A 16,128-nucleotide genomic window follows, 5' to 3' on the forward strand; every position below is an offset into this window, starting at 1 on the left:
ACTTACTTTGAGTCCTTCTCTTTGCAAATCCTCAGCAAGTTCACTGCAAAGTTCTTGACACAACGTGTACTGTTCTGCAGCACTTATTTCATTAAAAGTCCTAGATACCCAAATAAAAAATAGCATTATATTTAATCTTGGAGAATTTCACCAATACTTGATATTTTTCTACTACATCATGTACTGTAAACAAAATATTAAAAGCTACATAGAATAAATCTAGAAAATGTAGTAAACACAATGTCTATATAATCATTTCAGTGTGGCCTTTTGAAATCCATACCCTCTCAATATGTAATACAGAATAATTAAAGGAAAAACAAAAAATATAGTTCCTTTGCATGCCGCTGCTGTATAACAAAAATAGGAAACAATACTTGAGAACCAATATATAGCTAAAAATACTTAAGACAGAAATGATTATGATTTTTATCTACAGTTCATTTTTCTCATCAAGTTTCTAAATAATTACCAGAGATAGAAACATATATTTAAAAAAAAAATCAGACGGGAAGCCACTGTGAAACTACAGCAAATCACCAATGCAGAAAAGGCCAATGATAGTAGCAGTATCTTCGTATTTTTTGAAAGATAGCTTGTCTTTTATTTTACAACATTTTCTTGGATAGGTAATATGTATTCCTGTGATAGCATTAACAATGAAGTAAGGATGTTTTTTTCATATCCCGTTTGAATGTCTAGACCTAATTATACAAGAAAGCCCAAGTTCATTCTTATTCTGAAGTTGTTTAAACCATTATACAGTAAAGTCCTCATGGATTGCCTAAGTGTTTGCAGTGATTGTTGTATGAATTCAGGAGTGGGCAATTGCCTCTTTAATGAAGGGAAATGTCACTGGAAAGAGGAGAGCCAAGCTATAGGCTGAAAATAATCAAGCTGCTTCCCACTCCATATGACCATAATGATTGCTATAAGTACAGTGTTGCACTAGCACTTCCATCAGTAAAACCACTTTACAGCATTTTACTCATCAGTTCTAGCAATGAAATCATCATTTACTTGGGTGTAAATATGAGTACATACCTTTCGGTGCTCATACTTTTTCTTTCCCCATCCCTTTAGGAAGGAAACATAGAATGTACAGTCAAGCATTCTGCTTTTTAAAAAGTGAAACTGAACCTTTAAAATAGTTTTTATCCTCAGTATTGTATATAGTCCCTTGTGAATTATAATATTTTTAATATTTCCGTAATAATTATAAAAGGCCCTTAGAAAAATAAATTAAAAGCATCCTTAATATTTATAGGAATTTCCCAAATGTTTCAGACAAAAAAGGGAATGCATTGTTACTCCTCATATTCATTATTACAAACTAATGAACATGCATCTACAAACTAGTGTGGCATTGTAGAATGTTAGACATGGTCATCTTTGCCTTGTAATTTACTGAACTCCTCTGGACCAATCTGTCCCAGCCTAACCTAATGTATGCCACAATGAAACCAATGGAAGAATGGTGGGATAGAAATGAAGTAAATAAATGAATACATCGAATACATACTCAAAAGATATGGTTTTTAATGAAATAGAATACATATTGTTAGTTTTACATTTAAGCGTGGTGGAACAAGCCCCCAGCTACCTCCTTCCTTCCCCACACTTCCCTCTTTCATTTCCCAATCCTTCAGACCCTCTCACTGCAGTATTACACACACACACACACACACACACACACACTCCTGATGTCAGTCCTTTCTTCCCCAAGCCTTACAAGTATCAGTGCTACAGTCCTTTCTGAAACTTCCTCCCACTTCTGCTCTTCCTTATACTCTGTCACTTTCCAAGCCCTTGATACTGCCAATACCACCTCTGTCCTTCCTCTGCTACCAAAGCTTCCATCTCTGCTGCCATTTTAGCAATGTTTATTGGAATTGCTAGGCAACACCGCAAGATGCACCGGCTTGTTTTTTTTTATAATGTCTGTGTAACTGTGTACATTGCCAAAGTAGTTTTTTAACTCATTTTTTACATTCTCTGATTTTTCTGCAGAGTCCTGAGCTTGTAGAATAATCTCCCTCATTCCTGGGTGCCTACCTGTAAAGATTTTTTGCATGGGGGGGGGGGGTCATACAGATATATAAAGTAGATATTGGACTAAATAAACCAGAGCTGTTTTGTGATGGTTCTCATTGGTATCGGTACATTTTTCCAAGGCTCCCCCATGTCTTGAGCAGGGAACTGATGGAAATTAGCACAATCTTATAAACTAGCACCTTCCTCCCTCTCAAAAAATCCACTGAAATAGACTGCTGATTTCCTCAGTCTAAGATAGTTGTATTTTCCTTGTAATGGCTAGTATAAGATTATACAATAGACTGAAACTGAAATATGCTCCCTAAAAATATAAAAACATGCCAGCAAAACCAGTGAACATAACCAGTTACCCATAAAATACCTTTCTAAGTGTGTGGAACCCAAACCAAGTGATATTTCTAGAAAACTGCGCCATGATGTTTCAGAAAAGAGAAGAGAAATTAATGCCCTCTGCTGGTAAAGGTCTGCACAGGTCACAATTCCCAGTGCTTTAAGCATTTTCTCTGTTACTTTTCCTATGCCAGGCACCTGAAAGAGTGTTAATATGAATTAGTAAAATGGTAACCTTCCATTAAATCAACCATATTAAAATATTTCCTGAGGAAATGAAAATATTTATTAGTTTCATTAATGTATTTAATCACTGCATTTTTTATCCTGCCTTTCCTCTAAACAGGGATCTCCCTTCCCACAACCCTATAAAAGTGGTTAGTTAGATGAGAGACAATGACTGAACAAGTTGCATGGTAGTCAGTTCTCCACAGTCCTACTCCAACACTACCCACTATACCATGCTGGATTTATTTCTGGAACAAAGAGAGACAGAAGACTTAGCAAACCATAAGCTAGCTGAAAGTGAAGCACCTGTAGATGCAGTCCCTTATGCTCTCTGAGGATATGATGTGGGGCAGCAGCCCTGTGGGAATGCCTTTTTGTTGGAATTGCAATCAGTAAGTAATTTTGTGAAAGCAATCCTGGAGGGCTGTTATTAAGCTGTTTAAGCAGCTAAGCTGCACCTGTGCGCTCAACTAGTGATGCCAGGTGGTGAGTACTGGGAACAGCATCCATGAGCCCCTGAAGGTCCTCTACATGTGCTCTGGGGATTCCTTTGTTTAAATTGGGCTCCTGCTTATTTCCTGCTTCTTCAGGAAAAGCAAATCAGTGTGTGTGCCCTTGCTTTAGCAAGCAAACAGCCATTTGGCTTAGTTCTCTCCATCTGCTGACGTGTGGGATATAGTCTGTTGCTGCATAGCTACAGAGGCTTGTAATGTATTTCTTTTGTAACTACTGTTAAGCTTTTGTACTCTGCTTCAGTAAGGAGATTTAAGCAGATTCATATATTTCTGTAAATGATCTTTCCAGTAAAAACTGCTCTCTTTTAAACCTCAAAATGCTGTGAGTCTGGATCTGTGCCTCATCCACAAAGGCAACTAATAACTGCATACTTTCAAAATGCTCTGTTACTCTGCAGCTCTATTTCTCTAGAGGGACTCAGGACGCAGCCAAGTCCAAAAGCACCCCCCCCCCCCAGCTTGCCACCTCTTTCCACAGGCCGCCGGTGAGGCAGCAGAGACACGCGCTCCTCAGCAGCCAAGCTCATCTGCAGCCAGGCTGCCAGGGAGAGCAGCGAGCGCAGGGGCCGGCCCAATCAGGGTGCAGCCAAGCTGGCCGCACCCTGACTGGCCCGTATTCGAGCTTGGACACCTCTGTGGGGCTGGACACGCTCCTTCCAGAGTGCCATTGCTCAGTTAGTAACCATGGATAAGGATGAAAGATAAGAAAGTAGAGATGAAAACTTGGAATGAGACACACCGCAGATGAATAAATAATTCTAAAAACATATAGTGAATTTTCAGTAATTTCTCACCTTTCTAATAGATAGATTTTTGATGAAATTCATCACAGCTTCCCGTTCAGGGGGGATGCTGAACTGTCCATTAGGCTTATTTTGATCACTGAACATTTTTGCCAACATCATATTTGGAGCAATGCCTGAACAGAAAAAAAAAAGTCCTCTTTAAGATTTCCATATCCAATAATTTCAGAGATAAAGAAATCGAATTTTTGTGAACTTTGACCATTAAAAGGTCCCTCAAACATACAAGAATTTTATACATTAGCAATGTAATCGCAGAATAGTTAACACTATAAATACACTATTTAATAAAGTAATATAGTTGCCACTTAGTAAAACGGGTTGCTTAATTGCAACTTTGATCTTTGGCCTCTGGTACTGGTTGGCCACTGTGAGATAGGATGCTAGACTGGATGGAGAATTGGGTTGATCTAGCAGGATTCCTCTTCTGTTCTTATAAATGGTCACTTGTGGCTTCACCCTGATGGAATTTCTTCTTATGGAGGTTTGAAAACTTATAGAGCTAGCCTTTAGGGGAAAAAATCCTTTTTCCTCAAACATGCCGCACTGATAATTGAGAGGGGTCAGTTACCGGAAAATTATCTGACAAAATGTATACACACGAAAGCTTATCCCCAGAATTAAAGTTTTTTTGGGTCTTAAAAGGTGCCACTGAACTCAAACTTTGACCTATTGCTTCAGACCAACACGGCTGCCCACCTGAAGCTAAATTACCTGTTTTAAACATTCTTTGTATACTTCACAATGTTGGGTATAGACTGGCAAGATTATCTATCTGGAGGTGGTTTTCAGGAGAAAAGAGTTGAGAGCTGTTCTACCAAAAGATGCATCTGCATGAACTGACCCCAAAGCTGCTTCTTACAACAGTCAGAGCTCATTACAACAGTCAGAGAGCCAGTTTGGTATAGTGGTTAGGAGTGCAGACTTCTAATCTGGCATGCCGGGTTCGATTCTGCGCTCCCCCACATGCAACCAGCTGGGTGACCTTGGGCTCGCCATGGCACTGATAAAACTGTTCTGACCGAGCAGTAATATCAGGGCTCTCTCAGCCTCACCCACCCCACAGGGTGTCTGTTGTGGGGAGAGGAATGGGAAGGTGACTGTAAGCCGCTTTGAGCCTCCTTCGGGTAGGGAAAAGCGGCATATAAGAACCAACTCTTCTTCTTCTTCTTCATGCCACCACACATTTGCCCCATATCCCTTGTTTCCATTGACAGGAATCCTGTTCCTCTGTTCTGCAGAACAGCCACCCGGACCCAGGCTTCAACTTTCAGTAGGCACAACATTCTGGATATCATAGATAGAGCAGATGCATCTTTTGGTAGAAGGAGAGACGGTATCTCTTTTGGTAGAAGGAGAGACGGTATCACTTTGAAGACATAGGGGCACATGCTGTATCCAAAGAGATTATAAGAATTCTCTGCCAGGTACAAGCCTGGAGTCAGAAAGAGCTATTTTTTTCCTCACTTATTTCATAAGTCAGTATAAAACTGCTCTATTTGCCTTGGCTGCAAGGAAAATAAGGGCCAACGTTACAACCTCTAAGGCACCCTCTTAACACTCTTGCACTTTGTAGTCATGTATGCTGTTTCAGTTTTTTGGTCTTAAATTTTATATTTTTAAACTTTTCCTTTTATTCTATTTTACTGTTTGTAAATTTTTATTTTATATTTTGTAAAGGTGTATGGCTATATACAAATAAATCTATCTATCTATCTATCTATCTATCTATCTATCTATCTATCTATCTATCTATCTATCATAAGTCAGTCTACAGATCTAAGAGTCTACTTCATTTTGCTGGCTTAAGTACAAAAGGCAGTAATTGCTGCCATCAGTAGGGAGCTTCCTATTATGCTGATAACAGTGCTTGAATGTTTTTTCAGAGTCAAGCCAGAGCGCTGCTGCGAGAAACACGTGTGCTATATATAGAACTACCTACAAAAGCAAACTATATCTAACTATAAACATTGCCTATAACAGTAACTATAAATAAAACCCTTAACCTGACCCCCCAGCATGTAGAGATGGAGCTGTGCTTCTGAAGGCAGAGGGAGACCATTGGTGTCTAAAAGTTAGATCTAGATGTTTCCAAATGACAGCTCTGTACAGGTGCAGAGTCCATCAGTGTGATGTACAGAGAGCATACAAATAGAAACCAACAGATTCCCAGCATTTTACTAAGGGTGCCACAAAACAGCCATGCATATATTTATTCAGGACATAGCTTGGGTGACCCTGCATCACCCCAATCCATTGCCATCAACAGCAACAAAATGTGGATAGAAATGAAGCCACAGACATAACATCTTTTGTCAGTGAAGTGTGACAATGGCTCATTATTTTCCATGGGCACTAGTGAGGCTAGGTCTACACATAGGAAATAAAGGGGCTTTTATTTTTATTACATTTTTTGCCATCAAGTCACGGCTGACTTATGGCGACCCTATAAGGTTTTCAAGGACCCTATAAGGTTTTTGAGGTGGTTTGTCATTGCCTGCCTCCACCTCAAAACCCTCAGAGGTCTCCCATACAAATATTAACTAGGGTTGACCCTGCTTAGCCTCCAAGATATGATGAGATCAACCTAGACTGGGCTATCCTGGTCAAGGCCCATTATTTCTATGGGCAGCCCAAACTCCCAAGATCTCTACAGCCTGCTTGCCAGCCTGCTCTCCATTTTCTGGGTGTCACTGATATCTGTAGGATTGTCCCAAAGTGTGAAATTGGGTATTAGCTGTGAGGCCTTTACAAGCTATTTTGTGGAGAAATATCTTCCTGCTCCGTCAGGACTTTCCCATGAGGTTTGATGCAGGGAGCCATGATTTCCCCAATGCTGTTCAACATCTACATGCACCCCCTTGCCCAGTTGATCTGGCGTTTCAGGCTGGGCTGCCACCAATATGCAGATGACACCCAGCTTTTTCTGTTGGATGACCACCTGTCAACACAGGTGTCTGGGAGCTGTGGTGGATTGGCTCCAGTGGAGTTAGCTGAAGTTAAATCCAGCCAAGACAGAGGTCTTCTGGCTGGGCCAGAATGCAAAGACACAACACTTGACAGGGTGCAGTTAACACTGGCACCTATTGTCAAGAGTATTGATTGGCACTCTATCTCTTAAAGCCAGTCCTAGCTAAAGTGGTCCATGCGATGGTTGCCTCTAGACGAGACTTCTGCCCTTGAGACTGCTCCAAAAAATCCAAAGCAGCACAAGTCCTGACAAGGACTCAATGGAGGGCACACATAACATTTGCTCACCCAGCTGCATTAGCTCCAGATTAGAGACCAAATAAGGCTCAAGGTGCTGATGCTAACCTTTAAAGCCCTAAACAGTCTGGGACTAGCATTACTATGGGACCCCCTTTTCTCTTATAATCCCTCAAGAGCACTAAGATCTTCATGTCAACATCTGCTCAGGGTTCTGAGCCCAAAGGAGGTGAAGTTGGCCTCAACCCAGGACCTTTTCAGCCCTGGCCCCAGCCTGGTGGGATATGCTCACAGAAGAGTTCAGACTCTTGCAGGACCTGAATGAGTTCTGCAGGGCCTGTAAGACCAAGCTATTCCACCAGACCGACAGTCGAAGCCAAAAATAACATCCAACAAGAAAAGTTGGCCTCACCCTGGGAGAGGGGACAGGAGAGAGACAGAAGATAGAAGATGGAAGATCAGCTCCATGATATTTTTGGCCAACTTCAACTCCAAACCCCATCCCGCCTGGGAATCTAGTTTAAGGGTCAGTAGACACACTAATTATATTACAAATGTTTTAAGCTTTTTAATTTGTATTTGTTATTTTAATTGTGTCAGCTGCCCTGAGTGAAGCAGAAGAGCGAGATATAAATTAAAAAGTATTATTATATTTACCAGCACTAGCCGTCAGCCCTGTTCTTTCTTCAATCCTAAAGCGAATTTCCTTCACAACTTCTTCGGCTGATATCCCAAAAGCAGCTGAACTCATTTGACTGGTTGATTGCTGGTGGTCTTCCAGGTGCAGCACTGAAGGATCCACAGTCTGCGTATGCACAGGATCATCATCAAACAAAACTGGTGAAGAGGTGTATGCATCTCTACTCCACTTGTCACATGTAACTGGATTGTGTTTGCCTAGTCACAGCAAAGTGAAACCAGCTATCAAAACATAGGAAACAAATCTAACTGTTGAATTCTTCATTCTGTTTGTCAAGCACTTGGATTTTATATGTATAAAATCTGCATAATCAGTTCTCAGTTATGGCTGCTACATCTCTCTCTGTCTCTCTCTCTCAAATACACACACACACAAACAGAGCCTCGTGTCGAATACATTGAGGTCTGTTAGTGTCATAAGGAGTGTGCTTTTCAATGCACCCTCCATCTAGATGGAAATGTTGCTCAGTAATGGAAAAGATAGGGTATAAACATTTATTAAATATAAAAAGTAGATGAGTTGCATGCTTACAATAAAAAGGCATGAATTAAAAAGCATACATATTTACAGAGAGACATTTCTTTAGGCTAAAAACTGTAGCACTTGCTTCTTCAGCAAATTTAGCCAGAGCTTCAGTTGAATCTTGAATGATAATATCTCCATATCTACTCACCAAAAATCCAAGACTGCTCATTAACTAATCTAGTAGACAACATGCAAGAAAAACTACACAGAATTGAGCTCCTGTTCAGTTATTTAGTGGAACTAACTGTGGAACAAGCTATTAGGTGACTTAATTATTGTGCACTGGGTAGGAGCGACATCCTGGTAGTCAGTTGCTTGGCAGAGAGCAAGAATGCAGTGAGGTAATCGGCTATCGTCATCAGTACCTTTCAGAGTCAGTCATCTAGCAAACAAGAACAGGCATGAAACTCCCTCCACTGAAAAATTAAATATGGGCATTCTTACACAGAGGAGCCTGCCAAACAGAATTCCGCGCTGTGGCATTTGTGTTGATCCCATTAATAGATGTAGTGAGCACAATCGATGTTCTTTTTTTGAAAATGATGCATTTAAAACAAATCAAAGTTGAATCTGTGGGCAAGCAACTATTCTGTTAAAAATGGCTGAAACAATACCCTTTCTGGAAGCAATAATTCCTTTATGGTTAATTGGAATTGAAATACTAAGTAAGGAACCGTGTTGGTGTTTCCAAAAGGAAACAACTAATAATTAAATTATATTTTAAAATATTGCTGTCTTTGCATAATCTCCTGGTTTACAGGATGACAAAATGAAAAGTAAAATGTTCTTTTGATCTGGCACTTACAAATAATTGCTTACCATTTGCAGCAAAGCTGTCTGGTTTGATGAAATATTTCCTTTTGTCTTCTTTCCAATTCTTTCTTTCTTCCAAGTATTCTGTTATGTTCAAATAAGCTTCATCAAGTCCCACAGGCATAAAATGAGGATCATATTCAGCTAATATTTCCCTAACCTTGATAAATATAAATAACAAAACATGAAATGATGATAAATAAATAAATAAATTGTGCTGCAGTAGCTAGTCAACATTGTATCATTCATTATTTTATATTATTGTATATTATTTCATATTCCATTATGATTGATCAATTGTAAGGTTTAAATTATTTATTGCCACTCCAAATTTGTATTGCTTCTGGTTCACTTTTAAACCAGGAAAACATACTAGAAATGAAGCCTCTTCTCTGTAAATCTCAGATGTGATATCTGCATACTCTACTGAAATCTCATTATGGAATTAAGCTAATTATAATAGTACTGCTTTTGCAATCTTCCAATAACACTTAAAAAAAATGCAGCATTTCTAATTGTGTCAGCTAGCTGTGGCCACCTTGCCTGCTCTGGCCTGGCCAAGTCACAAAGCTGCAAATAAGACACCATTGCATGAGTCACCTGGCTGGATGGGAGAGGTGGGCATTACTGTATAGAATGCACACTTCTTCCCCACATAGATAACAGTTTTGAAAAACTGGCAATCATGTGAATGCAGGGTGTAGCGCCAGCACACTTGTTCCAGCTCCCCCTCTAACATTATGTAGAGAAGCCACATGATTAAGATTAACTGCATCATGTGGCCAGGTCACAAATAAGTGAAATTGCATGTTGCGAATAGTGATGGTCTACTGTAACACATGGCGGTATGCAAACCTTCAAGCTCCTCAGAATTCTTCATTCAAACAAAGAAAACATACAGTCCTTTTAAAAGCCCTTTGTTCTATGTTGTGTTAGCTTGGTATTTATTTGATTTAACAAATTCTTCTGTATTTGTACTGTACTCATTTTTCTGTTTGGGGACATTGTTTCCTATTGTACAAGTGACAAAGTCCAAAAAGAAAGAAAAGCTGTAGAGCCACTTCTCTATGCACTGTGTCCCCCCCACAGAAAAAGGAAAAGGGGGGAATCTCACCCCAGAAAATGGGTAAAAAGACATGATTTTGCTGTTCCATTCATTCTGATTATTAGGGGGTGGTAAAGAACTGAACAATAGCTGCCTTGCCCTGAAAGTTAATTTTATTTTGGAAGAACCAAACTAATTATATAAACAGTTCTTTTACCTTAGCCCTCTCCGCTATATCAGTGATTGCTGTTAACAATACATTTTATTTAAAAAACAAATACTTTGTAAAATATGAAACATGACAATAATTAGGCTGCTATTCAGGAAATACATGACAAAGTAAAATAATCTGATAAAATATGTCTTTGTGATGGAATACCTCACTTACCTCTTTACTTACTTCTTGATACTTCTTAAAATTTAATGGCACTATGGTAAGATGTGGGCAGAGTTTCTTAGCAATAAATCCAGGCATGGCTGCACGGACCCCAAACCTCCTAGCATGATAATTCGAAGTGGACTTAAAGAGACAGAAACACAGTGTAAAATCAAACCTCACATTTCTTTGACTTTTAATACTAAATACCAGTATACACTTAGGCTTCTTCCTTATCTTAAAACAAAATAGGGACAGTCCTATGCTGGCATGAGTGGGGCTAAGTAGCCTAGTGGCATATTTGGGGGGATAATGATGGGGCAACAGTTTCCAGACTCAACGTGCCACAAGCAGAAAGCAAGAACGACAACTGTATAAAAGCAGATTGCTCCAGATAACAATAGCAGTGAGGCAAATCAAATACATATTTTGTGTGCATGTGTACATACACCTGTGCATATGTGTATTTGTATACACAATCTATAGATGGAGGCCATTTAGAATATATTGATCACCTTTAAAGTTGAACTAAAGTTATTAATCCAACGTCAGCTTTTGCATCCGTGGAACATAGCACTTATAATATAAAGGAAGTACCTCTGTGTGTATGTAAAGGGCTTTACCATTGCCTCTAAACAAGCAACCCTCCCCTCCTCTCATAAATCAGAATAAACAAGCACACTCTACAGAACAAGAGCATATCTTCCACACATATGGATTGTTCTGAACCTCTGTAAGCACTAATTCCTGTCTCCATGAATAACAGTAACAAGAAAATATAGTTTGTTTCCTTCTGCAAAACAATCCAGGTCTTGTTTCCTCTCCATCTTCCACAGCAGTTCACAAGGGCAGATTGATCCTCCCCCCCAAAAAAAAAAATCCCTGCCTTTTTTGTTACAAGCAATATCTTGCCCACTGTGCTTTCTGCTTAATTTGTGCCAAGAATTCATCAGGACTTAGCCCAGGAGTTCACTTTCAGCACTGGAACTGAGCATTGGAATATGGAAAGAAAACACAGACAATGTGTACAATGTCCAGAGTTACAAAGAGGAAGATTAAGGGTGCAGAATTCCAGGAACCCAGGTAGGGCCAGGTAGTTGGACAGTGTGTGACTCTGGGATAGTAGCAGCATAGCTCTTCTGATCATGCTTTTTTTGTGTGTTCTTCTAAATGTGAGGGTCACCCATAGGGAATATTTGTGTGGGAACCCATGGTAGCTCTTGGCAGTCCATTCTGCAACCTTCCTCTCAGCAATGAATAATTGTCAGCTCTTGCCTCTAAATACTGACATAGGCAAGGTTTTCAAGAATAAGAACTGAACTCACAAATGTTTTGTTTTGAAGCAGCTAGTTTGCTCTCTTCAATATTTCTTTGCCCTTTCAAACATAATTTTTAAAAGCCAACAAGAGCACATTGGAAAAAGACATTTATAATTTTAATGTTGATTTTGATTCTTTATGAATAAATTAGTGAGCATATCAATGGGTATGCACAGAGTGGTTTCTCAGTGGAACAGGCTTCCTCGGGAGGTGGTGGGTTTTCCATCTTTGGAAATTTTTAAACAGAAGCTGGATAGCCATCTGACCTAGAGGCTGATTCTGTGAAGGTTCAGGGGGGTGGCAGCTTAAAGTGGTTGAGCAATAGGGTTGTGAGTGTCTTGCAGGGGGTTGGACTAGATGAGCCAGTAGGTCCCTTCCAACTCTGTTATTCGATGATTCTATCCACCTAGTTCTTGATGAAACATAACTTTCCACCTTACCAACATACTCAATGATCCCACTGCTATAGGCTTGTTCTTTAATTCAGGACTGTCTCTCATTTCTACTGCTGCATAAAAGGCATCCATGTCAATGTGTACAATAGTGCGGCTGAGATCACGACTCTGCTCCAGTTCTATGGCAAGTTTATCTACCTGTGCATAAATGTACAAAATTGTATGAATACAACTATGTTACCACTATGGCAGACAGCAATATAATTTCATAAAGGAATCTACCATTACAAACAGAAATGAACAGAATATGTGTTTCTAGAAGATCATGCCATATATGAAAAGGTATGTAATTTAGACATAGACTATTTTTGCACAACTGCAACCCCCTGCATGAGCATTCTTAAAGTACTGAACAATATTTTAAAAAATCAGTAGATCCAAAGCTTGCGTTCTCTTATTTTCCATTTTCCAAAATTTCCCTTGCAGTGATTTTTTCCCCTTCAGATTTTACACAGAGTTCTCAAGTAAGGAATTCCCAAATTCAATTTTGTTTTCCTGCCTTGCCACCATTTTGTTTAATCACTGATGCATATCTTCCCACCTACTGCCCAAACACCACCCTCCTACCCCCACTAAAGTTGCCCCTGAGACCTCAGCTTAAAAACAAAAACCTTAAAATGTGAATTGTGTTAGAACAGGTTTTTTTTCTCTCCCTAAAAGGGAGCAGCTCCTTTAGGCTCCAAAAAAACCCTTTGGCCTCCCTGCATCTGACACGCCCAGCTGCCACCTTTTCCCCCTCCCAGCTGCACTGTCTCCCCAAGCAGAGTGGCTCAATTATAAAGCGAGCTTTTAAAAAACATGTAAGTACAATGCCATGTTGGTTTGCTCCCCCAGCCAACCCCTTCTTCCCCTCCTGACTGAACTTTCTCCCCAAGAACAACTCCTTTAGACTCCGCCTCAACCCTTTGTGCTCACCATGCCTAGCAGAGCCTGAGGGAGCTGCTCTGCGTGCGGAAAGAGTTTAGCTGGGAGGGGAAGAAGGGGGCAGTGGGGGGGGAGCAACTCTGGAACATACAAAAGCATTTACTCTAACTGCCATAATGAACCAGACTCACTCCACCATATTATATTATGTTGTAGCAGCTACACTCAACTTCACCCTTGTTTGATTCTTCTGCTGCTTCCTTCTGTCAATGTATCAGATGATAAATCTATTACCCTATTTCTAGATTATAAATTCTCAGAAATTACTGAGCAGCTTGCAGAATTTTTATCTATGGTTTTGTTGCTCAGGTCTAAGGGATAACTGCCCTTAGACTGTTTTGGTTTTATGTAGACCGATTGCCCTTGCTTCAATTGTAAAACTTGTCATGATTTTATTAATTATACTATTAATTCTGCAATGTACTTTCATTTTTGGTTAAAGTTCCTAATGGAGCAGCTACACTTGGGAAGAGAGTGCAACCAAGATGGGAAGGAGGAGGCAGCCCGAGGAAGGGAGTCATCGCCACATCAATCCTCTGGTGGAGAAGAGGCAGGCAGGGTCGGCCTCCCTCCCTCCCTGCCACTGCCCAGGTTCCCTCCCAAGGATAACTGGGAAGGTAGGTAGATGTGGGAGAATTTCTGCCACCAGAATCCCTGGCAGCAGTGGAAGCAGTTGCAGCGGGGATGACTGGTGTTTAAGGCCAGCCAATGCTCCGGTCAGGTGGCAGCTACCTTCATTTTGGAGCTGACAAGAGCAAGTCCTTTCTGAAGTTGGTGGTTATCACCACAACAGTTATTGCAGCACATGAAAGAAGCATATACTGACTCCCTGTGTTAATTTGGTTAAAAATAATTGCTGCAATATTGGGTGTATACAGAACAAAGCTGAGAAAAATTCCCACAAAGATTTAGTATAAGCCTCATCTGTGCAACTTCTGCAAAGCTACTAGATGTGTGCCAGATGTGTTCTGATATACAAGACAATTAATGACAAATGGCTGCGCTCTCATGATTTACCCAGAGGCACCTTGCTTTCCCCTAAACTATTCAAACTTTGTGCGGGCAACTATCAGAAAAGATAGTAGTGGAGCCTTATATAGAGGGCTTTTGCTGACATAGTGCTTTGAGACTCTGAAGTGATCTACACTTGTAAAAAATATGGAACATTTATTTTAAAAAATAAACAGTGGTTATGAACACTAGAGTCTTTGAATACAGCAATTAAAACTTATTTTGCTGTAAGGAAACACAAAATGCTAAATTCTCTCCCACAGTTTTTCTACTATGTTTTGACTGAAGCATAAAACACAAAAATGTATAAAGCACTTGCAAAACAAAACAACGTACAATAAACAGAATTTTAAAAACTGATTTTTATTGTGTACTTCTCATCATTGACCTGCTAATATTTAGAGTCAAGATTATCTGGAAGGGCATGGACCAATTCTTATCACAACAACAACAACAACAAAAACCAGATTCAAATAGTTTCTGGGGATGCTGAAGGTTATCCGATCTAGAAAAACCACTTGATAAACTCCCGAAGGGATGCTCGTGGCATTTGGACAAGAGGTTGATGTAGCTGAGAGCAGCAAGAGCACACAGACTGACTTTTGTTCACTTAATAACAAATCTTTTGTCAAACCCTAACTTTACTGCATGTTTATACACAAGTCTGATACCATTCTTTCTAATAACTAATGAAATTCTGAAGAACAGAGGATACTAAGGTTGCAATCTGATGGTTGTAGCAAACCCCTGGAATAAGGCTTTCAAATACACTTGAATTTTTTCTGATTACATCAACTTAATCAAGGCTGTACATGACTGAGGTGGGCAGCACTGGTGGAATCATCCTACCCCTTTTCCCCTATGTGGTCCACCTTTCCCAAAATGAGTTGGATATTACCTGAAGTTGTGCTTTCATAATCTGCTGGTCTGTAATTTTACTTTTTTGCTTCAGGATTTTTTCAATTCGTTTATTAACTTGTTGATCCTTCTTAAGTTCATGTTCATAAAATTTAGAACCCTGCCAAAGAGATTCAAATTAACTTTTGTTCTTGTCCATATTCTGCCTAATTAGATTTCTTGAAAGTTATATAGCATTAGAAAAAATGTAAGAAGTTTCACCTGTCCCCAAGATTTGCTATGCTAGTGCTTAGAACAAAGTACAGCAGCAAGATTAAGAGCAGAATTATGGAATGAAAAAACACATATACACCGAACATCAGTGAAGACTTTCAAAATATTCCTCTATACACATACACACACATTTATTTGCAAAGATCAAGATGGATAGACATGTTAGTTTGTCTGTAGCAGCAGAAAACAACAAAAGTCCAGTAGCACCTTAAAGACTAACAAAATTTGTGACAGGGTATTAGCTCATACCCTATCATTTATTTGCATGATAATATATTATTTTTGGCAGGGCATCTTGAGTTGTCTCCAGACTAACGGTGCTGCTAGCACAATGATTTCTGCCCACATTGCCTGATTCCTGACATCAGCAGTCCAAAATGCCTCTCTGACAGGTTTTTGGGAGGTATTTTGGGTTGCAGTGGGTGGAGGGAAGCCAGGAAAATCATGTTGCATGTGTATAAATCCTTGCACCCATGGAAACATCTAGTCTGGATCTAAATGCTTGAATCGCTGAGACAAAAGCAAGATAAAAATGTTATAAATAAATACTAACTAAAGTATTGCACCACTGCAACATTAATAAAGAAAACAGATAATATGCACTGCAACATTACTGTTCTGGTACAGACAGATACAAATAACTATTTAGGATGTGAGCATCTGCTGACATACACTATGCCTAAATGGAGGG

General features: G+C 39.7%; 2 protein-coding genes across 6 annotated transcripts in view; both read right to left on the reverse strand.

Annotated features, from left to right (window-relative positions):
• LOC143842345 (uncharacterized) overlaps nt 1–16,128 on the reverse strand; it is a 131,055-nt gene that overhangs the window by 110,936 nt on the left and 3,991 nt on the right. The window lies entirely within an intron of this gene.
• POLK (DNA polymerase kappa) overlaps nt 1–16,128 on the reverse strand; it is a 40,861-nt gene that overhangs the window by 6,501 nt on the left and 18,232 nt on the right. For all 5 annotated transcript variants that reach the window (XM_077347370.1, XM_077347371.1, XM_077347366.1 and 2 more), the window contains exons 3-11: nt 15,205–15,324; nt 12,357–12,509; nt 10,610–10,741; nt 9,183–9,336; nt 7,796–8,035; nt 3,923–4,047; nt 2,417–2,583; nt 1,045–1,077; nt 7–100 (exon numbers count right to left, since the gene is read on the reverse strand). In XM_077347370.1, coding sequence (XP_077203485.1) covers nt 7–100; nt 1,045–1,077; nt 2,417–2,583; nt 3,923–4,047; nt 7,796–8,035; nt 9,183–9,336; nt 10,610–10,741; nt 12,357–12,509; nt 15,205–15,324 — 1,218 coding nt within the window. The remainder of the gene's footprint in view (nt 1–6; nt 101–1,044; nt 1,078–2,416; nt 2,584–3,922; nt 4,048–7,795; nt 8,036–9,182; nt 9,337–10,609; nt 10,742–12,356; nt 12,510–15,204; nt 15,325–16,128) is intronic.

This window comes from Paroedura picta, chromosome 7, assembly GCF_049243985.1.
Source record: "Paroedura picta isolate Pp20150507F chromosome 7, Ppicta_v3.0, whole genome shotgun sequence".
NCBI classification, from domain to species: Eukaryota; Metazoa; Chordata; class Lepidosauria; order Squamata; family Gekkonidae; genus Paroedura; species Paroedura picta.